The sequence below is a fragment of the Protopterus annectens genome, chromosome 9.part0 (genome assembly GCF_019279795.1).
Source record: "Protopterus annectens isolate FY-2018-M chromosome 9.part0, PAN1.0, whole genome shotgun sequence".
Lineage (NCBI taxonomy): Eukaryota > Metazoa > Chordata > Ceratodontiformes > Protopteridae > Protopterus > Protopterus annectens.
In genome coordinates this window covers 809943443-809967269 of record NC_056743.1, presented here as the reverse complement: position 1 = coordinate 809967269, position 23827 = coordinate 809943443, and the positions used below count along the sequence as shown (strand labels likewise).

The following is a 23827-nucleotide window of genomic DNA, read 5'->3' as shown; positions in this document are numbered from 1 at the left end:
GATGCATTTTTCATTTTTTGCTTGTAGGGGCATTTTATTTATTTTATTGGTTTATTTGTTTAAAGTGATGCTTAAACAAAAAAAAAATGTGGAAATAGCACCCTTTAAAAAAAAAAGGAAAGAATAGGACACAGTGACATGGCACCCTATGCTGTTGACTGTGGATTTCTGGTGTACTACAGAATCAGATTAGGTTGGTGTTATGAATCAGTACTGCGTGTGTCTAATGTTTGTTTAGAAGAGTCTTACAGTGGTGCAGCTTTGGTCTTCATAAGGTTATCGGTCATTTGCCTGGGTACCTTCCAATGCCTGCATTACAACTTTTTGCATGGATGAGGCAAATATAGTGTTATTGTAGAGGGGTCACCATCTAAGAGCATATTCTCATTGGCAGCATGAGGAGGTGAGAGGTTAAGAGTGCAAACTGTATATCGGAGGTAAGTTTGTAAGTGCACTATTACTCTGAGCTTTGTTCCGCTGCTATTTAAGGCTTGCCAGATTTTCTTACTTTGAGAGGTATGATGAGACCATGGTGGTCTCTTATCTGGCATCAAATTGGCTGTCTGTTTCTCAAACAATTTGCTTATATAGAGGGGGTTGGTTCATTGCTTAACTTGAGGATGACAAATCGCTGACAGGGATTTCAGGATTAAAGTCGTCGGGGAACCTAAACAATGGGCTGTGGTGGTTGTAGATTGATATTGAGACAGATAAAACTGACAAGGCATTGTTGTTGGCAGTGTACAGAATGCAGTAATTAAGACAAGTGGAGGTTTTGCTTATTCTGAGCAATGTTAAGTGTGAAATATCCTTGCATAAGGTAAGTGTACTGTCTGTGATTTTAATCCTGAAAGTGACAGATTTGTAAAACTTTTGGCATTAATATGGGAGTGTAAGTGTTTGTACATTATGGTTGGAATAAAGGTTACAGAAAGGGATACATTTAGTACTCTGTGTGTGTGTGTGTGTGTGTGTGTGTGTGTGTGTGTGTGTGTGTGTGTGTGTGTGTGTGTGTGTGTGTGTGTGTGTGTGTGTGTGTGTGTGTGGTAGACACTTTTGTGGGACTGAACATTGCTATTCCAGCTTGGGGGGGGGGGGGTTATGGTCTTCCTTTTACTGGGGAACATAGCATGACTACACCTGATTGAGTGGATTAAGGACATATGTGAGTTTTGGTTGAGGTAGTACTGACAGAGGGCCAGGTCTGAATTTGAGTATGAGGCGGGAAAGCTACTATCATCCGTGTGTTCTGTGCGACACTAATGGTCATGAGGGGGGTTTGGGCATGCTCTTCCCTGATTCTGAGCATAACGTTCCGTCTTCCTTTTCAACTATGTATGAAGGGTGGGGGGTGAGAGTTAAGGCAGAGTTTGATCTAAGTTATTGATCTGCTCTGCCACTCTTGTGTGCCCTTCGGGGGATGAAGCTAGTGCAAAGCCGGTTGACCATGTCAACTTTAGGTCTGTGAAAGCAATAGGCTGTGGCCATACATTTGTGGTGCACATGAGTGCGGGATGCTACATACACACAGTATGAGTAGCATTGGGGGGGGCATGGAGGATCGCATATGACACAGTTCTCTGTGTGCAGAAAACACTGACAAACCATTGGATTTTGGGAAGGTGTTTTTAGGTATTTGTGCTGGTTTATAGGATGATACTAGGCTATTGGCCAGGAGGCCTTTATAAGCCTAGCCAAGAATTTTGCCCATGTTCCCTCAAAGTCGGCTCCTGCTTACCCTGTCCAGTAGGGACATAGGTGGGATCCCAGAGGTATCCAGTTGCTGGCTCTAAACAATCAGCTGACCCATTCACTCAACACAGAGTGACAACTGGCCAGAGTGGCTATCATACATTGCCTCCACATATTAAGTGCTCCTGTCACACCAAAGTCTACTAAAGCCCTCCCATTATAGATACATCTTCCCACACAGGTACTTTATTCAGTCCTCCATCATGACATGTTTTTTACTGACAAGGATTAGACTGTAGATTTATTCCCTCTGCCTAAAACGATTGCTACGGTCTGTATTAATATAAGGGCTGTTAGATGCATTTGATCAGTACTTCATGTGAATAAGGGTTGTTTTCACCTACGTTTCAGAAGGTTGTGAAGTACAAGATTAGGGAGAGTTTTTTGTTTAGCACAGTGAGTGATAGGTTTATATGAGGGGGGTAGGCAGGTCAGGTATAATTATTTATTTAGTTTAGTAGTGTAGTGATCCTGTTAAAGCATATAAGCTTATTATACATTGCTTGTCTGAGTTTACTTACTTTGTTTTAGATTTATAAATGTTAATTTTCAAAGTATCATGGGAACAGCCCTGGCACTATCCACATCCATTGAGCGTGTTTTATAGGTAGGAAGTCCTTCATTGTAGCTGTTATGCTTTTGGGGAGATTTCTAATAAAAGTTCTAGCAGTTTTATTGAGGTATATTTGTTCTGGATGGTAAAGCAGCTACTGTAGTGTTTGTAGTCCTTAACAATATTACAGTTGATTATCCTACCAATCACAAGTATTTAGCTGTAAAAGCAGATCCTTCAATACCTCCACCTTAATGTGGAAAGGTACCCCTGAACCAAAACCCTGCCATCCACAGTAAGCAGCAGAAGGATTTCTTGGAATGTGTTATGTACTTTGGATGTTTTATATGTCTTCTCTTTCTTGCAGATGGGGTCGTGGAACGTTGTGGCTGTAGTTTGGAATAGGTGGGTATAAGGTGGAGCCTTGTTGTTCCTATCTGAAGGTTTAATTTTGTCTTTTCTTTGTAAATGATGGTGTGCCGAGTTCCAGGGGTGAGATACAGTGAGTTTGCAGATGATCATGCTTTGGTGTTGTATAAGCAGTGGGGTCATTGGGTGAGTAATCAGAAATGGATAGGTTAAAAGGCAAGCACAGTGATTCGGAAGAAGAAGAAAGAAGCACAACCAACTTTTTGTTTACTCTAGAATAAGTATGTTTTATGACCTGGTTTGATTTGTGATACAGGATAATGTACAATACATGGTAGAATTAAGAGTTTTAATATTTAAATATCATGGGATGCAGTGGTGCAGCAAATTGTGTCATTTCACAGCTAGAGGTTCTCCAGTTTGATTCTCGGCCAGTTTTGTGGGCCTTGCGTGCCCTCCTTGTGTTTGTGTGGGTTTCGCTGGGTACTCCTGGGTTTTCTTCCATGCTGCTAAGTTGCTAGTTACTTAATATTGGATATATTTGTACGGGAAGACATAGATCACATACGTTAGATGGTCGTCATAGTGAGAATGGTTTTGCTGCATGTTTAAATCTGAATGCATGTTTCAGTGGAAGTCCTGATCACTTGGATGGGCACATTGAGGTTACAGATGGAGTACTGAGTGAGTAACAGTCAATGCCCTGATGGAAATGGACTTAAAAGGTAATGGTTTTGTTTTGTGGATGTTTTGAGTGATGAAGAGACTATAGGGTAGTAGGTAATTTTATTCAATGGTCATTAAGGCACATTACAGTTGGGGCAGTGGTGATTTCTTGCAGATGTAGGACATGTTTAGTTGGCCAGTTTGAGTGGGTTACTTTGGCAGGGTTAATAGTCGATGTAGTTTAATTTCTACATGCAGGATGGGGTTGGCATGTCACTAATCTTGTGTTGACCAGGTGGCATATGACATTTTCATTCTGGTATAATCTGGTTTTGACCTGTGGCATAGGGCATTTTCAGTTTGGTATACTGTTGGTGGCATTCAAGGGTATTGATAGAGTAAAGAGGGGTCAGACTGCTAAAGCCATCGTGGGGTTTATGTGCCTTACTTTTGATATGGGTAGTTGGTGTTAGCAAGGCAGTTGTTAAATGGCATTTTGAAGTTTTTTCAGGTTCTGCATGTCATTGGGCAAGTAAAAGGAATTGTTTGGGAAGGGTGATATGCAACTGCTTTAATTTGGTGGTTGGGGTTGAGTATTCTTGCTCCAGTGGCAAGTGATGCTTTGCTAACCTTTAGGTAATTGTCAGGGGCTGGTAATATCCTGGTAATTATTGTACAGCGAATAATGTTTGGCCTTACACCCTAAGGGTGGCTAGCTGATGAAGTTGGTGGTGAGGGGGAACAGCCTTGGCAGGCTGGTGGCGGAGAAGAGGGACAGGCTTGCCCTCTTCTGTTCCCCCTCTGGTGACTGGTGGTGCATTTCAAGGAGTTTTGTTGAACAGATAAGCAAGCGGAGGTAAGGACGTTGCTTATTTGGTTTGAAGGTAATTCAGTGAATGGTTTAGTAAGTGAACAAAGGTATGGGCACTGCTTACTGGGTCGTATGAGCAGGTACACTGTCCTGATTAATATTATAAGGAGGTTTATAAGTAAAGGAAGTGAGCAAAGGTATGGATGCTGCTTACCGGGCAGGATGAGCAGGTATGCTGTCCTGGTTAACATTATTTATGTTGTGTTTAAAATCGACTACACTATGTTCAGTTGTATTTAACAAATTTTGGTAATCAATGTTATGTTATGGAAGTTTAATAAAGGTCATCAAGTGTCATTCGGTGTGTTGTCTTTATTGAAGGGGACCGGGACAAATGAGGCTTGGCACAAGCCAAGTTGTCCTGGGACATCTTCAAGGGGGTGTTAGGTTGATATTAATAGGAGTTCAATGGGTTGGGGAGGTGAAAGGGTTAAACGGTTGGAGGATTGATTGGTGGTAAATGAGATAAGGGTGGGAGGTACTTAAGGGATTTAGATGAGTGTAGCTGGGTAAGTAATCACATTTTGGCGTGAACTTGCTACCCTCCCACCCTGCCTTTTTTTGCTGGCGGATTGGTGGGATTGTGGTTATTTTATTCCAGTAGGCAGAGAAGAGGGACAGGCTTGCCCTCTTCTGTTCCCCCTCTGGTGTCTGGTGGTGCATTTCAAGTAGTTTTTGTTGAATAGATAAGCAAGCGAAGGTAAGGACGTTGCTTATTTGGTTTGAAGGTAATTCAGGGAATGGTTTGGTAAGTGAGCAAAGGTATGGATGCTGCTTACCGGGCAGGATGAGCAGGTACGCTGTCCTGATTAATATTATAAGGATGTTTATAAGTAAATTAAGTGAGCAAAGGTATGGACGCTGCTTAATGGACAGGATGAGCAGGTATGCTGTCCTGGTTAACATTATTTATGTTGTGTTTAGAATCGATTACACTATGTTCAGTTGTATTTAACAAATTTTGGTAATCAATGTTATGTTATGGAAGTTTAATAAAGGTCGTCAAATGTCATTCAGTGTGTTGTCTTTATTGAAGGGGAACAGGACAACAGCACATTGGATGTGGGAGATGTACAAGAAAAGCAAAGTTCTTAAAGATAATGTTTCTGCAGTCTCTATCAGGTGGCAAAGAGAACACACTCATGTTAGGTGGCAAACTGCAGTGGCAGTCTGCATGGGCAGAAATGTGCTGGCACCAAAGGCCTGTATGTTGTAACATTTGGTATTTGAAATATAGAATAACATAATGAGAAATGAACACAAATTAATGTACTGTCAGCTTCTTTATCTCATCTTTCCCACTGAACAACGGTTATGTAACTCATAATACTGGTACTCTGAACACTGCTAAAGGAGACAGTCTTTTAAAAACACACACCTGTAGAGTACATCAGCCTTCTTTCATAAGCAAAATAAGAAATACATATACAGAAAGTTTCTTTATCTGAACTATTTGCAAAGACATTAGGCAAGTATCGCACATGTATGTGGTTTCATCACTATACATTATAATAAATTATACTTCAGAAATGTGTTGCTTCAAAATTTTATTCTTTCTTCACCAGCATTTGATTACATGTAAGTAAGCAGCATATGAGATAATAAAACAATACTGAATTTAGTGTTTTGCATCTCAGACACTTTAGAGATAGGACAGACAGAGATGGCACAGACTCTTTAATGGTTTGAGCATTAATGACAGACTTGAAATTTCATCTCTAGGTGCCCAATGTGGCAGTTCATGGTGATGTTCTCTCTGAACCATCTCTGCAGGTATCTCTATGAACATTTCTATGCACACCTCTTTGAACAACTTGGCAAACCTATAAGCATCTTGGGCAAAGTCTCTTTGTCTCTCGCAGTCTGTTTGAGATGTCTTCTTCTTGAATACTTGCCTTCTATATCTTCTCAACACTTTGCCATTTTCAGTTTCAACCCTAGACTTGGCTACTCATATTTTTGTAAAAAAAAGCTTTAAGTTATTTTCATGGCATGTTTGCTGAATTATCACCATAGCACCTTCCTTCATATCAGAATGAGATTTACAGGTTACTGTAGTACATTCTTTGCTTTGTCAGATTCTGTCATAGTCTCTCTTATAGGTTCATAGTTCATAGGTAAGTACTAGGCTATCTGCCCTTGTGGGTCATTTTAAGCCTAGCCACCTTCCCCTTCAAGGTGAGAATCAAACCCTGCACTTTGTGTTGGTGAAGTAAGCACCTTAACCAGTATGCCAAACCTCAGTCCCTAAAAGTTCATATGCAAATACAATGCTATCTGTCTGCAGACTATTACAAGCCTAGCCAATAACCTGAAGTCAGACTTAAACCCTGTACCTTCTATCTGGTAAAGTAAAGACCTTAACCATTATGTCAATCCCTCTTGAACCTTCTTGTCAGAGTTCAACAAAGTAGAAGTGTCAGTCTTTCCATTTAGTCCATGGTCTTTAAGTAGATGGAGTCATGCAATCATCTAATTTCTCATCATAGGAATTATTAAGGAATTGACTCTAGAAGAGTATGTGCGGATTGATTATGTCTACCATCGTGTTGTTCTCCTAAAAATGTAGACATTTTTGTTTATGTACCGACACTGATTTACTGTTTTTTTTTTCTTTTTCTGTATGTCTGTGTGACTTTGAAGTTATTATATAATAAGTAAGAGCCCACACAGGTGGTGCAGAAGGTCCCACCCTCACCCCCACCCCCGTAAAAAATATTTTTTGTGTGGAATGTTTTATATCAATTATGATTCAGCCAAATATATATGTGTGTGTGTGTGTGTGTGTGTGTGTGTGTGTGTGTGTGTGTGTGTGCCTATATATACACACACACATATGTGATATATATATACATATATATACACATGCACACACATGCACACACACACACACATATATATATATATATATATATATATATATATATATATATACACACACACAACACATACATATAAAATAACAGAGTGACTGTTAAGCCAGAAAGGAGGTATACTGTTTATTGTGAGGCAAGGCCATAACTAGGAGTACTATTGTATTCACATTTCTGCTTAGTAACTGCAGTAGAATGCTTGCTACAGTTCCATTTCAGAATGATCTCAACTTCTTTGGGAAGACTTTTTTTTTTTTAACTGTCCACTTTGGGTTGAGGGGTCAGCAATCTGAGGAACTGTGCAAGGCACCGGATGACCTAGCTGGAGCTCTCTTGTGGGGTTGCCCATAAAAGGATGTGTCTTTTTTAAGTCATAAGCAGGCAGGCAGGCAAACAAAGCAGAGAGACAGCTTTTCTCTCTCCAAGGCAGCTAATTGGGAACATATTCTGACTCTATGGGTATATCATGACCACTGCCTCTAACTCCGGAGAGATTAAGGGGAGTAGTGAAAGATCAGATGTGTAGGATATCTAGACTTGTGAGTGATGACAATGAATTTAGGAGTGAAATATACACACTGATCGGGATGTTTATCAATCGTGGGTACCCCCTGAAAATGTTATTGAAAATTAAAAAAAGAAGTATATAAAAAAGAGGTAATGCTTTTCGTCCAATCTTGTGGGCTGGGACTGTCAGCCCCAGTGCCAACACAATACCTAAGGTTGGGAATACTGTGATTGTGTTGAAGTATAATCACAATTGTCCTTTACTTGTAAATATTTTAAATTCTGTTTGGGACACGAGTTTTGATATGGAACTTAAAAACAAACTGGGTGATAAACTACGGATTGTTTATGGTAGGGGCAGGAATTTAAAAGAGATCTTGGATCAGAATGATAGGAGATTGAGAGACACTTATAGGTCTAGAATGAACAAATGTGGTTGTTGTAACTACTGTAAGTACATCAATGATGGCCCTTATGTTGCAGTGAAGGGTTACCCATGAACTTTGGAATGTTCTGGATGGGGGACATGTACTACTTCTAATGTTGTATACATAGCTACCTGTAGCACATGCTCAGCTTTCTATGTCGGAAAAACTATACGTAGATTGAAGGATAGAATAGCCGAGCATGTGAGGGACATCAAGAATAGAAAAGTGAGTAGTGCACTTTTCAACCATTCTGCAGTATGTCATAATTTTAAAAGATTTTTGTTTTTTATTATTGATAGGGTTGTGCTGAGTGATAGGGGAGTAATATGAAAAATAGCTTGGAGCTATGTGAAACTAAGTGTCAATTGAGATTAAATGCCAAAAATTTAGCTGGCATAATGATTATATCTCTATTGCCCCCTTGTTGAAACAAAAGTCCATGGTTGTATAAATTTCATAATAAGTTAGAATTATATATATTTTTATCATTTATTATTGTGTTAGGTTTTTAAATATAGATGTGTTTATAAATTAAGTAGTAACAAAAAAGTTTTTTTGATTTTTAAATGAATTTGTGTGCCAATGTACGTGCTTTTAATTGGAGCAGCAATTAATTGTGTGTGTGATGTCAAAAGGTTTTTATTCTGTTTAAAGGAAGTGATGTTTGAATATGGTGACTCTGATGAAGCCTGAGATTGACAGGTGGAAGCACTTAGTCTACCATTGTGCTATTAAAGCAGTGTTTCCAGCTCAGATATCAGTGTGGTGTACTCTATATTTCTAAAATGGTCGCAGTTTGCTAACAGCCCAATTCTGCGTTGGCTCTGTCCAGAAGAGAACTTCCTTTTAGTTTGATAACACAAATTTTGCATATATCATGTTGATTTCTTTTTTGTTGACAGTCTTGTATGAAATATTTGTTTACAAAACCTAGCAGCTTGTACTAAAAATTAACAAAGACATGCATCTGGAGTGTTTCTCTCTAGGCCTCCGCTGAAAATTGGCTTCATTCCAAGTTGGACTTTCCCGATAAACAAATGTTAAATAAATAAATAAATGTTAAATAAATAATAAAATAATAAATTATTGTTACTAACTAATTGATTCCCAGGACTCCCCCATTCTGTAGTGGTCCCTTGCTGGGACATGCAATGACTTCAGTTTGGTAGTACAGTATGTTTGTGTGCTACTTGTTTTAAAAGAATGACTTGACAATTATAAAACTTCTGCTACTGAAAATCTTATCTCAGTCAAGCATTTTATGAAGTCAGTTATAGTTTCCCTGATATGTTATGTACTTTATTATTAATTCTGATGGCTCTTTTTACTATAAAGATGTATCCAATGTGGCATGCAGTTCAGTACAGTAGTGTACAGTTGCCTAATTTTCATAACATTCACAGTAGAGTAACCCATCTTACATACAGAGCTTGCAAACTAAATAAAGCAGATAACTGGAAGTGTTAACACCCCTATATTAAATGATGGATAATGCTTTTGGGGAAGGCTTGAGGTTTTAAGATTTGGGACCTTTCCCTTTAAAGTTAAAGACAAGTTGCTCTTGTGCCATCAGTAACATAACAACTGACAATTCTACAAAGTTCACATGCAGAACTGTTAAAATGTGAATTATAAAACATCAGTACATCTACTGAAAACATAATGCAGTATAACAATACAAATACTAGCAGTCATGCAACATTTACAGCTCTTACTCCACTTTTCTGAACAGCTACTCCCTTTCTCTTCCTAAAGTTTGGATGCAATACTCACCTCAAAGATTACTAATTTTCCTTTAAAGATGGCCATGAAATGACGTGGTTCCTTTCCCATAGTCACTCGAACTTGAACAGGCTGCCCGCCGTATTTCTGGTCCAGATTTACTGCCTGATAAGCCGAGGCTCCAAGCTCATCTTGACTAGAGTGACGACCCTAGAATACAGAACACAGAAGGAACATTAGAGCTAAACAATGACTGGCGTGGCGACCCTAGAATACAGAACACAGAAGGAACATTAGAGCTAAACAATGACTGGAGTGATGACCCTAGAATACAGACAGCAGAAGGGACATTAGAGCTAAACAATGACTAGAGTGACAACCCTAGAATACAGAACACAGAAGGAACATTAGAGCTAAACAATGACTGGAGTGATGACCCTAGAATACAGAACACAGAAGGAACATTAGAGCTAAACAATGACTGGAGTGATGACCCTAGAATACAGAACACAGAAGGAACATTAGAGCTAAACAATGACTGGAGTGATGACCCTAGAATACAGAACACAGAAGGAACATTAGAGCTAAACAATGACTGGAGTGACGACCCCGGAATACAGACAGCAGAAGGGACATTAGAGCTAACCAATGGCTTGTTTACACCTCTATTTACCCTGCTACCATGATGTACTTGTCCTGTTCCTTTCAACTGTCCAGACAGCAGAAGGGACATTAGAGCTAAACAATGACTGGAGTGATGACCCTGGAATACAGAACAGACATTAGAGCTTAACAATGACTGGAGTGATGACCCTGGAATACAGAACACCGAAGGGACATTAGAGCTAAACAATGACTGGAGTGACGACCCTGGAATACAGAACAGACATTAGAGCTTAACAATGACTGGAGTGATGACCCTGGAATACAGAACACCGAAGGGACATTAGAGCTAAACAATGACTCGAAATACAGAACAGACATTAGAGCTTAACAATGACTGGAGTGATGACCCTGAATACAGAACAATCAAGGGACATTAGAGCTAAACAATGACTGGAATACAGAACAGACATTAGAGCTTAACAATGACTGGAGTGATGACCCTGGAATACAGAACACCGAAGGGACATTAGAGCTAAACAATGACTGAATACAGAACAGACATTAGAGCTTAACAATGACTGGAGTGATGACCCTGGAATACAGAACACCGAAGGGACATTAGAGCTAAACAATGACTGGAGTGACGACCCTGGAATACAGAACAGACATTAGAGCTTAACAATGACTGGAGTGATGACCCTGGAATACAGAAGGGACATTAGAGCTAAACAATGACTGTGGAATACAGAACAGACATTAGAGCTTAACAATGACTGGAGTGATGACCCTGGAATACAGAACACCGAAGGGACATTAGAGCTAAACAATGACTGGAGTGACGACCCTGGAATACAGAACAGACATTAGAGCTTAACAATGACTGGAGTGATGACCCTGGAATACAGAACACCGAAGGGACATTAGAGCTAAACAATGACTGGAGTGATGACCCTGGAATACAGAACGCAGAAGGAACATTAGAGCTAAACAATGACTGACCTAGAACGCAGAAGGAACATTAGAGCTAAACAATGACTGGCGTGATGACCCTAGAATACAGAATACAGAAGGGACATTAGAGCTAAACAATGACTGGAGTGATGACCCTGGAATACAGAACGCAGAAGGAACATTAGAGCTAAACAATGACTGGAGTGATGACCCTAGAATACAGAACGCAGAAGGGACATTAGAGCTAAACAATGACTGGAGTGATGACCCTAGAATACAGAACACAGAAGGGACATTAGAGCTAAACAATGACTAGAGTGATGACCCTAGAATACAGAACACAGAAGGAACATTAGAGCTAAACAATGACTGGAGTGATGACCCTGGAATACAGAACGCAGAAGGGACATTAGAGCTAAACAATGACTGGAGTGATGACCCTAGAATACAGAACACAGAAGGGACATTAGAGCTAAACAATGACTAGAGTGATGACCCTAGAATACAGAACGCAGAAGGAACATTAGAGCTAAACAATGACTGGAGTGATGACCCTAGAATACAGAACACAGAAGGGACATTAGAGCTAAACAATGACTAGAGTGATGACCCTAGAATACAGAACACAATGGCTTGTTTACACCTCTGTTTACCCTGCTACCATAATGTACTTGTCCTGTTCCTTTCAACTGTCCAGATTTTCATAAACTGTCCAAACTTTTGCCTCATACGTTAATTCAGTTCCTCATAAAAGTTGTGGTTTTCTGGCAAATCACGGAGAATTGATGTCACTAAATAATGACACACATTTGAGTTTCAGACTGTATACCCTTCAGAAAATACATACTAACACAAAACTTGTTATTCTAGCAACTTTCTAAGTTTATAAGAGCTGTATTTAAAATATGTCACCTATTTTTGGGCCTTTGTCCTCCCATTATTTTAGGCTTTCTCCGGATTCCTTGTCCTAAGAGGTTGAGAGGCATGTCCTGTCCACATACATGTAATCATCTACTTAGCTATGAGAATTCTGCAGGGAGAATTGAAACTAGCTACCACTCTGTCAAAATATTTACGTATTTATTGACATTTGATTATCAGGAAAGTCAGACTGGGTAGGTGCTTGTTTTTAGTGGAGGCACAGGGAGAAAAGCTCCAACGTATTACAAAAACATTTTAAGAACAATAATTTTACAATCTTCAAAAATAATACAAAATATCTACAGTTTAAATAATTATATCAGATTAGACATAATGTGACAATATTGGTTAAAAACAGGTACAACTTATATGACAATGATTTAATATTTAGAAAAATGTTAGCCAGTTTAGAGAAATTAAATAAGTTAGTATAATACAAACAGAAATTACAATATTAAGTGAAAGAAAAAACAGGGTTACGGTATATCTAGATATGGAGCCAGGGAAGAGAAACTGATTGAAGTAAGGAAGTGAATGAAGATGGACTAACAAGGAGGTGTAAGATATGAATAGGTACTTGTTCCCATTTAGGGATATAGTTTATCCTGAGGTTGAGCAACAGAGCCAGCTTTTGGCTCAGAAGTCTTCAGAATGTTTTAAAGGATTCAAAGGAGGGTACTGTTTGCTCATTCCACACTGTTTCAGTTATTTCTTCTGATTTATGTTAAGCAAAATATGCTAAGTGCTACTCAGCAGGACAGTATTGCCTCACAATACTTTGTTTGCTAATTCATAGCAATATACAAATGCAAGCATGTGAATATACAAAAAAGCCAGTGGACAAAGTTGCTAAACCCATCAAATACATTCAAAGTGCAGCTACTTCTTATAAAGTTCACAAGTGATCCTTTCCCACACTTCTTCCAAGTTATTTGAAATTGCATACTATTTCACCATCCAGTATCCATTTTGAAAGTATATCCCACATATCTGCCATCCAGCAGGAACTGCATTGCATGTAAAGATGTTTAATGACTATGTGACTCAGGGATCAACTAGGCTTGCCACCCCTCCGTTTTTTTTCCGGACTATCAGGAAATCAAACCGATTCTCCGGTAGTCCGGAAAACACTGTACAAACTCCGGTATTCTGTTTCAAAAAGGAAACAGACTATCGGAGTTTGTAAATCGGCTGATTTACTATGCTTTTTTTACAGAAAAGCATAGCAAATCAGCCAAAAGCAGGCGGCAGGAACGAAAAAAGAGGGCGTTCCCGTTAATCGGCTGATTTACTATGCTTTTTTTACAGAAAAGCATAGCAAATCAGCCAAAAGGAGGCAGCGGGAAATGAAAAAAGAGGGCGTTCCCGTTGAGTGATGCTGTCGTGACATCACAAAATAGGCGGTATGTTGGCGGGAGAGGGGGTGGGGCGGGCGGGGTTACTGGTGACGCGAGGGGCGTGGCGTGGCTCCGGTTTTAGCCGTGAACGAAGGTGGCAACCCTAGGATCAACACATCTCATATTTCAGACTTAGTATAAATGCATCCGAAATGTTTTAAATGTTCAAGAAGTCAGCCATCATTTTAATGGCTTCAAAGTTAGTTCATTCTTTTTTCATCTTAAATCTATTTACATTATTTATTTGTTTGTCATGAAAATTGGTAGACCAATACAAGTCCCTTTTCAACCATGACTCAGGTAAAAAGTAATATGTATATCAAAACATGATTAAGTGATTACAATGCCAAGAATGTACAAGATTTTCTGTACAATGCTGAGTCCATCAATCCATCCATGCATACAAGTCACAGCCAACTCCTATAGTGACTCTGTAAACAACTGCCTCTCCCATTTCTGTAATAATAATTTACAAAATATGCCAAATAAAATGACTAACTTGCTGTATACAAAATTGTAATGCTTCATTATTTTCCCTTATCACATATTCTATACAAGATTGTAATGCTTCATTCTGTTCTCTGGTCATATACTCTGTACAGGATTTTAAGGCCTCATTCTTTTCACCTGGTCACATAGTCTATAAAAGATTATAATGCTTCACTCATTTTCCTGGTCACATGCTCTATACAAGATTAGAATGCTTCACTCTTTTTCCTGGTGACATGCTCTATACAAGGTTATACTGCCTTGTTCTTTTCCCTGGTCATATGATCTGTACAAGATAAACACAAGAACAAAGTCCCAGCCACTGATAAAGGTAACTGCCAAATAACAACGGAAATCCAAAGAATAAAAATTGGCAGGAACACCACAGTTACACACAGTAAAACTATTTATTTGTAAAAATGGACCAGATAAATGGTTTCACGTTGTAAAACCAAAGCTTCTTCAGATCATAAAAACACAAAATCACAGCTCAGTTTAAAACAAGTTAGATGTTCAATCAGTTATGTTAATTCATCACTTCATTAAACCAATGTCCTCCCTTTCAATACAGGTTTTAAATACACTGCTGCCCTATATTTCTGTAGACGTACTTCTAGTGGACATAAGGATAGGAGCTTTGTCAGTAAATGGTTTCCATTCTATTCGATAACATGCTTAAAATTTACCCTAAACTATTCTGATAGTAAGATCTCATATTTGGATGTTGATGTGATTAGATTGGAAAATGGACTTCTGAACACCTCTATTCACAGGAAGTTATGTTATAGGAATACGTTACTCCATAGGAAGAGTATGCATCCTCAGCATATATTTTACAACATATTGAAAGGACAGTTTATAAGAGCGTCCAGATTTAATCCTATGGAAGATAGTTATAGGAAAGAAGTAGAAGAACTGAAGATTAAGTTTATTGCAAGAGGCTATGATGCTAAAATAATAGAGAAAGTTATTATGGAAGTACATGATTTAAGATCTACCAGAGCAAGACCATATTTCTCTGAACAAACTAATCATCCAGAAGATAGCATGTTATCGAATAGAATGGAAACCAGACCATCTATGTTTTTTACTAGGGATACACGGGAAGTGAGGGACATGATGACCAAACACTGGGGCATCTTGCTGTCCGATAGTGAAATAGGTAGAATAGTAGGACTTGAACCAAAGATAGCATTTAGAAATAAACCCAACTTGAGAAGGCTACTGTGTAGGCCTAAGAATGGGAATTATAAGAAAAGGATCATTAGAACAGATAGGAACACTGTGCCATGTGGTAAATGCAATCATTGCATACATATAAATAAAGATATGGTGTTTGCCCATCCTGTCACTGGATACATGTTCCATTTTCATACAGACACTAGCTGTGATAGTAAAAATGTGGTTTACCTGGCTAAATGTGTAGTATGCCCTGCGTTCTATATTGGGAAGACCAATAGAGCATTAAAAGATCGTATAAGGGAGCATAACTATCACATTAGGCTAGGATCAGAGTTCAATGCTTTGGCGAAACATTGTAAGGAAGCAGGTCCTAACCATATTTTTAACTTTTGTGTCATACAGCATTTGCAGGAAAATTATAGAGGAGGTGATTTAATAAATAGAACTTTGGAATGTGAAAGTAGATGGATAGTCAGATGGAGGGCAGATGAACAACCAGGTCTGAATGATAAAGTCCAAATTAAACCATTTTTGAGAAGTAGGAGGATTTACAGACCTAAATGAGTTAATTATGTAGTGGTTGTCCCTGGCTATGTGTTTGTACATATTCTGTTGGTGCTTGTTAGTGTAGGCAAATTTGTTCTTAATAGTTTTTGTTAATAATATCTGTTGTGCAACACTGTCCGATTTTTAATCAGATATTTTTAATATTTTTAGGTTTTAAATGTTTTTATTACATCTTTGTATTATATGTTAATCTTTGGTTCACTTATGGAACTGATTAACAGAAGTTTTAATGTTTTAACATCATAGTATGTGTGTTATTTATGTAGTGCTAGCGCTTTAAACTACACTTTAGTTTTGAAAACCTTCAACCAATTGCAACCTTTGGAGGGTTATTTAAATAATGATTAAGTTGTACTGTTTGAAAAGTCTGAAGAAGCCTAAGGGTGAAAGCGCTTACTATCTGTGTCATTTTGTGAATAAGGATGTGCTTTTTATGAGCTGAACAGCAACCTTGGATTATTTACTACTGGTATCTATGAACTCAGTAGCACGTTTGGATGTTTGGGATATCTCACTTTTGAATTTTGGAGACTTTGAGACTGTGACTATATGAGGTCAAAGTCTTTCCACATGCTTTCATGTTTTCTCTCATTGTAGCTTTGTTGCTCTTAACTTTGAAAATTTATATGTTTGATATATTTCTTAATATGACCCTGCAACATTGCATCTTATTAGTTAAATTCTACTATATTATCCAGTTAGGAAACTGAAACTTTTTTCCAATCTGTGTTTGCTAAAACTACCAAAAAGACACTGACCTATCTAATAACATCAATAACCATTTTGCACACCAAAATCCCTTGTAAATCCTGAGAGAAAATTTTGTCTGATGGCACTGGCTGCTTATTCATTTCTTCTGCTTTTTAGTATGTAGAGCCAGGCCTCTTATTAATAATGTTCTTTCCCTTTTAAGTCATTTTTTACATGCTGCCATAAATAGACTCGTGTGTGTGTGTGTGTGTGTGTGTGTGTGTGTGTGTGTGTGTGTGTGTGTGTGTGCATATATATATATATATATATATATATATATATATATATATATATATATATATATATATATATATATATATACATATATGGATTCACTTCATAATCTCAAAAGACTGAAATCTCGAATTTCAGTTTTTCGAGACCATGAAATCGAATCCACACAACACCAAAAGCCCAAAATCACGAAATGTAAAATGTCGAAAACACAGCAAACACCGGACCACACATATACCACAACACACACCACAAAATAAACAAACAAAACAAGCCACATTCACAAAAAAAAATATATATATATATATATATATATATATATATATATATATATATACACACACACACACACACACACACACACACACACACACACGCATACATACATATATATATATATATATATATATATATATATATATATATATAGCCCAGTCTGATTTTCCCATTTTCAGTGCTGTATAAAATATAAGATCTGCAGTCAGTTGTCACTGAGGTGTATATCAGATGGTACTTATTTAGTATTGCACTTCTTGGACCGATTTAAAAAGTTAATAAGGAATAATTTGGTATCTACAGTATTCCTAGACATATCAAAGGCATTTGACACTGTAGCACATCACAGACTGCTACTCAGGTTATCTGCATTAGGCCTTCGGAACCTCATCTCTATCTTGGTTTCATAGTTGCCTATCAGACAGGATACAAACAGTAAAATGGCAGAAAGCCTTTTCTCTCTCTAACTTACTGCCATACTTTGCATAAATTGTCTCATCTCCTCCTCCAGTGTATTGCCTTTTCTGTCCATATAATAAGGAGTAAACCTTGCAGTATCTATGTTCCACTTTTCTTTCTCAAAAACCTCTCCCTTGATACTGATTTTATTATCCATTTATGGTATAATGCCAAGTAAAAAAGCCTAAAACACAAATACCATCAGTATTTCATTCTTACTGTGAAGACAGGTGAAGGCTGCCAGCCTAGCCAGATAGAATTTTCTAGATAATTCTGTCATTTGTAAATATTAATGTAAGCCACAGGCTTGTTCTCTTAAATGTGAAAAGACTGCATTGGATATTGAACTGCAAAAATGTAACTACAGTGCACTCTGCTGTAAGAAAGCTAAGTCAAGCATTTTATGACTGTCTTTGATGTCAAATTATGGAGCCGATATGTCTAGAGGGAGGCATCCTGCCTACTGTTTTAAGACCAGAGTTAATGGCTAGAATTTGCGTGTATAAATATCATTTATTGCTCTGGTTTCTGACCAGGTGTAAGTAATGTAAATGTAGTTTCTGTTAGCTTGAGAACACCAGAAAAGTGTGAAGAATGATGTCATGTGAAGCAGCTCTGTGTTATCAATTTAAAAAGAGAGAATCAGAGAGCTCTGAGCATTTTTGTCTTGAGAATATCCAACTCAGCACTGACTTGTTCTATATGCAAGTTATTTAGAACTGTGTTTTCTCTTAGATATAGATAGGAAATAGGAAGATTAGACTAGTTTGTTTTTCTGTGATGTCAGAACTTCACTGTGTATTAGTAAGAAGTATTGCCTTGTGTGTTTATTATTTATTATTAAATATTTTAAACCTTTCAACTGTGGCTGTTTTATGTAGAGTTAATTTAAGCTCTAGAGTACATTGCATGTATATAGTGATACTGTACCAAGTCAGTCTAATAAGCATTGACTGTTACACTTACCCTTTGGATAATAACAATGCACAGTAATAATTGGACACCCTTTCAAAAGGGCCTTTGAGTAGCTGATATTACTGGGTGGTGGCAGCTGGTACTACCTTTTAGACTAGGCAGAAAAGGGGTACAGCCTGAAAACCTGTGCCAGCCTTCCCGAGGAGCTTGTATACAGTGATCACTGAATGTGTTTTGTACTCTAAATCAGCCATGCAGTGAATACTCAGAGTTCATATCACAATTGTTTTATTTCTTTTGTTAGCTTAGTTAGTCAGGGAGAGCAGGCAGTATGTCAACAGAGGAGTACATAAAGCTGACAAGGAGCCAGCTGGGTGAGATGTGCCAGGTTAGGGGACTGACGCATGGAAACCTGACTAAGGCAGACATGATTGCAGCTTTGGCCACAGCTGCATAAGAAAACAGCAGCCAGGAGGACGATCAGACTGGCAGTGGAGATGTACCACCCTCAGAGAATGGACAGCTCAACCTTTCTGCAGAGGACTTAAAAAAATCCATCTGGAGCTAAAGAGACTTGAGTTGGAAGCCAGACATTTGGAAATAGAAGCAGCTGAGAGACTGAGATGTCTGCAAGCTGAGGAGAATGAGAAACTGCTATGCCTGGAAGCTGAGGAAAAGGAGAGGCAGAGGTAGCATGAGAAGGAGATGCTGACTCTTTGCCAGAGTCATGGAGGTAATGGGGAAGGGAGTAAGTGGACCCCAGAAGCATAAAAGGTCAGTAAATTCCTTCCCCAGTTTAAAGAGGGGGATAATTTTGATAGTTTCATTCATATGTTTGAGAGGGTATATAAACAGTATGATGTTGACCAAAGTCTCTAGGTATGGTTCCTAACCCCCTTACTCCATGGTAAATCTGTAACTGTGTTGTCTAAACTTGCTGATTGTGAATATTTTGATTATACTGCTGTTAAAAATCACTTGTTATTATGTTTTAAGCTAACACCTGACAGGTATATGAAAAAGTTTTGTGAGCATAGACGCAAGGCAGATGAAAGTGTGTGAATATGTTGCTGAACTGAGCGCTTATTTTCATAGGTGGGTGAGTGGATGTCAGGTCACCACTTTTGAAGGGCTGGCAGACTGTTTGTTGAGGGAACAAGCCCTTAGCACTTTGCCCGAGGACATGAGGATAGACAATGTGCTAATTCAGATGAGTTGGGGAAGAAGGGATACCTATACCTAGCAAGCAGGGCATCCCTTCACAGGAAAGGGACCCCAGTACTGATCATGAGTCCAAAGGAACCCATGATGGGCAGCACAGACTGCCCCAACAGAATCTGCCAGTAGCAGGGGAAGCCACTAGTACAGGTACATGTCCAGGACCTAGGGTTAAATGTTTTGAATGCAACCAGTGGGGCCATGTGGCATACAGATGTCCATGGAGGCAAGGTGGGGAACAAAAGGTGAGACAGACAGCAAGTGGGAAAGACAAAATGCCAATAGTAGGTTGTCTTGGGACAACAAGGGTACCAAACTACCACAAGAGGTTATATCCTACTTGGGCAGGGACACAAAGCACTGGTTGGACAGAGAGGGTGCTGGAGGTTTTAGCTTGTCCACTAGGCTGAGATCTGGACCCTATAGCTGTGCCAGTGGGGAGTCTTATTGGGGACCTGGAGAGAAGGGGAGAAACCAGCCCCAGACTGACTGTGATCTCTGTGTGCTCTTAAGGGAAATTGTACTTTACTGTGTGTGTATTTAATATCCTTTCCCTATATGGACGCCCCTCACTGGTGTTAGTGGTGAGGATTGAGGCTCCTTGATTGCTGGGCCAGTGCACGGGCATCACACTTACTAAGTGAAAGACATAGCATTCATTTATCAGATGAAGAAGGGACTACTACATCACTGATACTGTAATATCAGTTGAACATTCAATACATGCAACAATTTATTTTTGTTTTATTTTTCAGGCTATCATTTCTATTCTGTGCATGGAAGGTAAGCAAACATACTACTGATCAGCAGTTATACAAACAACTGAGAAATATGGCTAAAACAGGATCAAAACAGACAAAGAACTATTTTCCTAGTCTACAGAATCTGAAAAATCCAAGGCTTTCTGGATGCTATTAACTGTTTTCTAAACCCAGACCAAGTCTCTCATTGCACACCTTGCATAAAAGATCCAACAAACAATATCATTAACAAATTTAACTTAAATTTTATTCAGTCAGTAACCTCACTTATCAACACCTTGACCACCTCTACCAACCTCCCTCCCACAGTACCACAAAAATAACATCATATCCTTAAATTCCACTGTCAAAAAGCTTTTCTTAAAATGAAAACCCAGTACCCTTGTCCCAGACAACCTCCCAGCAAAATATATTCAACTAGCAGCAGAAGCCTTGGCCTACCCAGTATCAGTCTTAATAAATAGATCCATTAAGGAAGGTTATATGCATGCCCTTTGGAGGTAAATCAAGTGACATCTCTAACTACAGGCCTATGGTCATTTTATCCCATTCTGTCACAGGCCCTAGAAATATGTGTTCAAATGCACGTTGTCAGATACATTGATGACAACAGCCTTTTCTCCCCAGACCTGCATGGCTTCTGCCCAAACCACAGTACCATAACTACCCTACTAAACTTCATCACTGCTGTAAACCAGAGTAGGAATAATGGTAATTTGGTATCTGCAGTATACTTAGACATATCAAAGGCATTTGACACTGTAGCACATCACAAACTGCTACTCAGGTTATTTGCACTAGGACTAGGAACCTCATCTCGATCTTGGTTTCATAGCTACCTATCAGACATGATGCTAGCAGTAAAATGGCAGAAAGCTATCTCTTCTTTTCTCTTTCTCTGTAATAGCTGGGGTCCTCTCAATATGTTCACAAGTAACCTAAACACTGCAACTAAACAGGTTTCCATTACTCAGTTTGCAGATGATGCCACACTTGTCTGGTCAGAAAAAAATAGATAAATTACAACACCTCACACAGGAATGCTTCAGCTTTTTTGAGGCATGGTTAACTGAGTCACAATTACTGCTAAACCCAAACAAAACTGAATTGATCCTATTCACCTCCAGGTAATCCGCTAACCAAAAGCAGTTATTTTCTATCACTTCATCCAACAATACCAATATACAGCTAGTAACCAATACCAAACCATAGATGTCATCATTGGTGACAAACTAGCATTTGATACCACATAAAACAGGCAATTAATAAACCCATCAGGAAGTAGGAACCATGTATAGAATCAGACCAGACCTGACAGGCAAAGCTAAAACAACCACTGCAACTACTTTTCTACTCCTTTATCTTCTCTGTGTCATCTCCATTCTTATCAACCTGAAAGCCTCCCTATTGTCCTCACTAGGGCCCTGCTACATCAAAATAGCAAACTCTGCTTCATCTCATAGCTGCAGAATCACTAGGGCACTGCTACATCAAAATAGCAAACTCTGCTTCATCTCATAGTTGCAGAATCACTAGGGCACTGCTATATCAAAATAGCAAACTCTGCTTCATCTCATAGCTGCAGAATCACTAGGGCCCTGCTACAACAAAATAGCAAACTCTGCTTCAGCTCATAGCTGCCAAATCACTAGGGCACTGCTACATCAAAATAGCAAACTCTGCTTCAGCTCATAGCTGCCGAATCACTAGGGCACTGCTACATCAAAATAGCAAACTCTGCTTCATCTCATAGCTGCCGAATCACTTGGGCCCTGCTACATCAAAATAGCAAACTCTGCTTCATCTCATAGCTGCAGAATCACTAGGGCACTGCTATATCAAAATAGCAAACTCTGCTTCAGCTCATAGCTGCAGAATCACTAGGGCACTGCTACATCAAAAGAGCAAAGTCTGCTTCATCTCATAGCTGCAGAATCACTAGGGCACTGCTACATCAAAATAGCAAACTCTGCGTCATCTCATAGCTGCCGAATCACTAGGGCACTGCTACATCAAAATAGCAAACTCTGCTTAATCTCATAGCTGCAGAATCACTAGGGCACTGCTACATCAAAATAGCAAACTATGCTTCATCTCATAGCTGCCGAATCACTAGGGCACTGCTACAACAAAATAGCAAACTCTGCTTCATCTCATAGCTGCAGAATCACTAGGGCACTGCTACAACAAAATAGCAAACTCTGCTTCATCTCATAGCTGCCGAATCACTAGGGCCCTGCTACAACAAAATAGCAAACTCTGCTTCATCTCATAGCTGCAGAATCAGAAGGGCACTGCTACATCAAAATAGCAAACTCTGCTTCAGCTCATAGCTGCCGAATCACTAGGGCCATGCTACAACAAAATAGCAAACTCTGCTTCATCTCATAGCTTCAGAATCAGTAGGGCACTGCTACAACAAAATAGCAAAATCTGCTTCGACTTATAGCTGCAGAATCACTAGGGCACTGCTACAACAAAATAGCAAACTCTGCTTCATTTCATAGCTGCAGAATCGGTAGGGCACTGCTACAACAAAATAGCAAACTCTGCTTCATCTCATAGCTGCATAATCAGTAGGGCACTGCTACCACAAAATAGCAAAATCTGCTTCAGCTCATAGATGCAGAATCAGTAGGGCACTGCTACAACAAAATAGCAAAATCTGCTTCAACTCATAGCTGCAGAATCAGTAGGGCACTGCTACAACAAAATAGTAGAATCTGCTTCAAATCATAGTTGCAGAATCACTATGGCACTGCTGCAACAAAATAGCAAACTCTGCACCAATTCATAGCTGCAGAATCAGTAGGGTACTGCTACAACAAAATAGCAAACTCTGCTTCATCTCATAGCTGCAGAATCACTGGGGCACTGCTACAACAAAAAAGCAAACTCTTCTCCATCTCATAGCTGCAGAATCTCTAGGGTCCTGCTACAACAAAATAGCAAACTCTGCTTCATCTCATAGCTGCAGAATCAGTAGGGCACTGCTACAACAAAATAGCAAACTCTGGTTCAGCTCATAGCTGCCGAATCACTAGGGCCCTGCTACAACAAAATAGCAAACTCTGCTTCATCTCTTAGCTGCAGAATAACTAGGGCACTGCTACAACAAAATAGCAAAATCTGCTTCAGCTCATAGCTGCAAAATCAGTAGGGCACTGCTACAACAAAATAGCAAAATCTGCTTCAACTCATAGCTGCAAAATCAGTAGGGCACTGCTACAACAAAATAGGAAACTCTGCTTCAGCTCATAGCTGCCGAATCACTAGGGCACTGCTACAACAGAATAGCAAACTCTGCTTCACCTCAGAGCTGAAGAATCAGTAGGGCACTGCTACAACAAAATAGCAAAA

General features: G+C 39.0%; 1 protein-coding gene across 1 annotated transcript in view; it reads right to left on the bottom strand.

Moving 5' to 3' along the window:
- Positions 1–23827, bottom strand: part of AVIL (advillin) — a 456785-nt gene that overhangs the window by 91071 nt on the left and 341887 nt on the right. The window contains exon 13 of the mRNA XM_044083463.1: positions 9793–9951. Coding sequence (XP_043939398.1) covers positions 9793–9951 — 159 coding nt within the window. The remainder of the gene's footprint in view (positions 1–9792; positions 9952–23827) is intronic.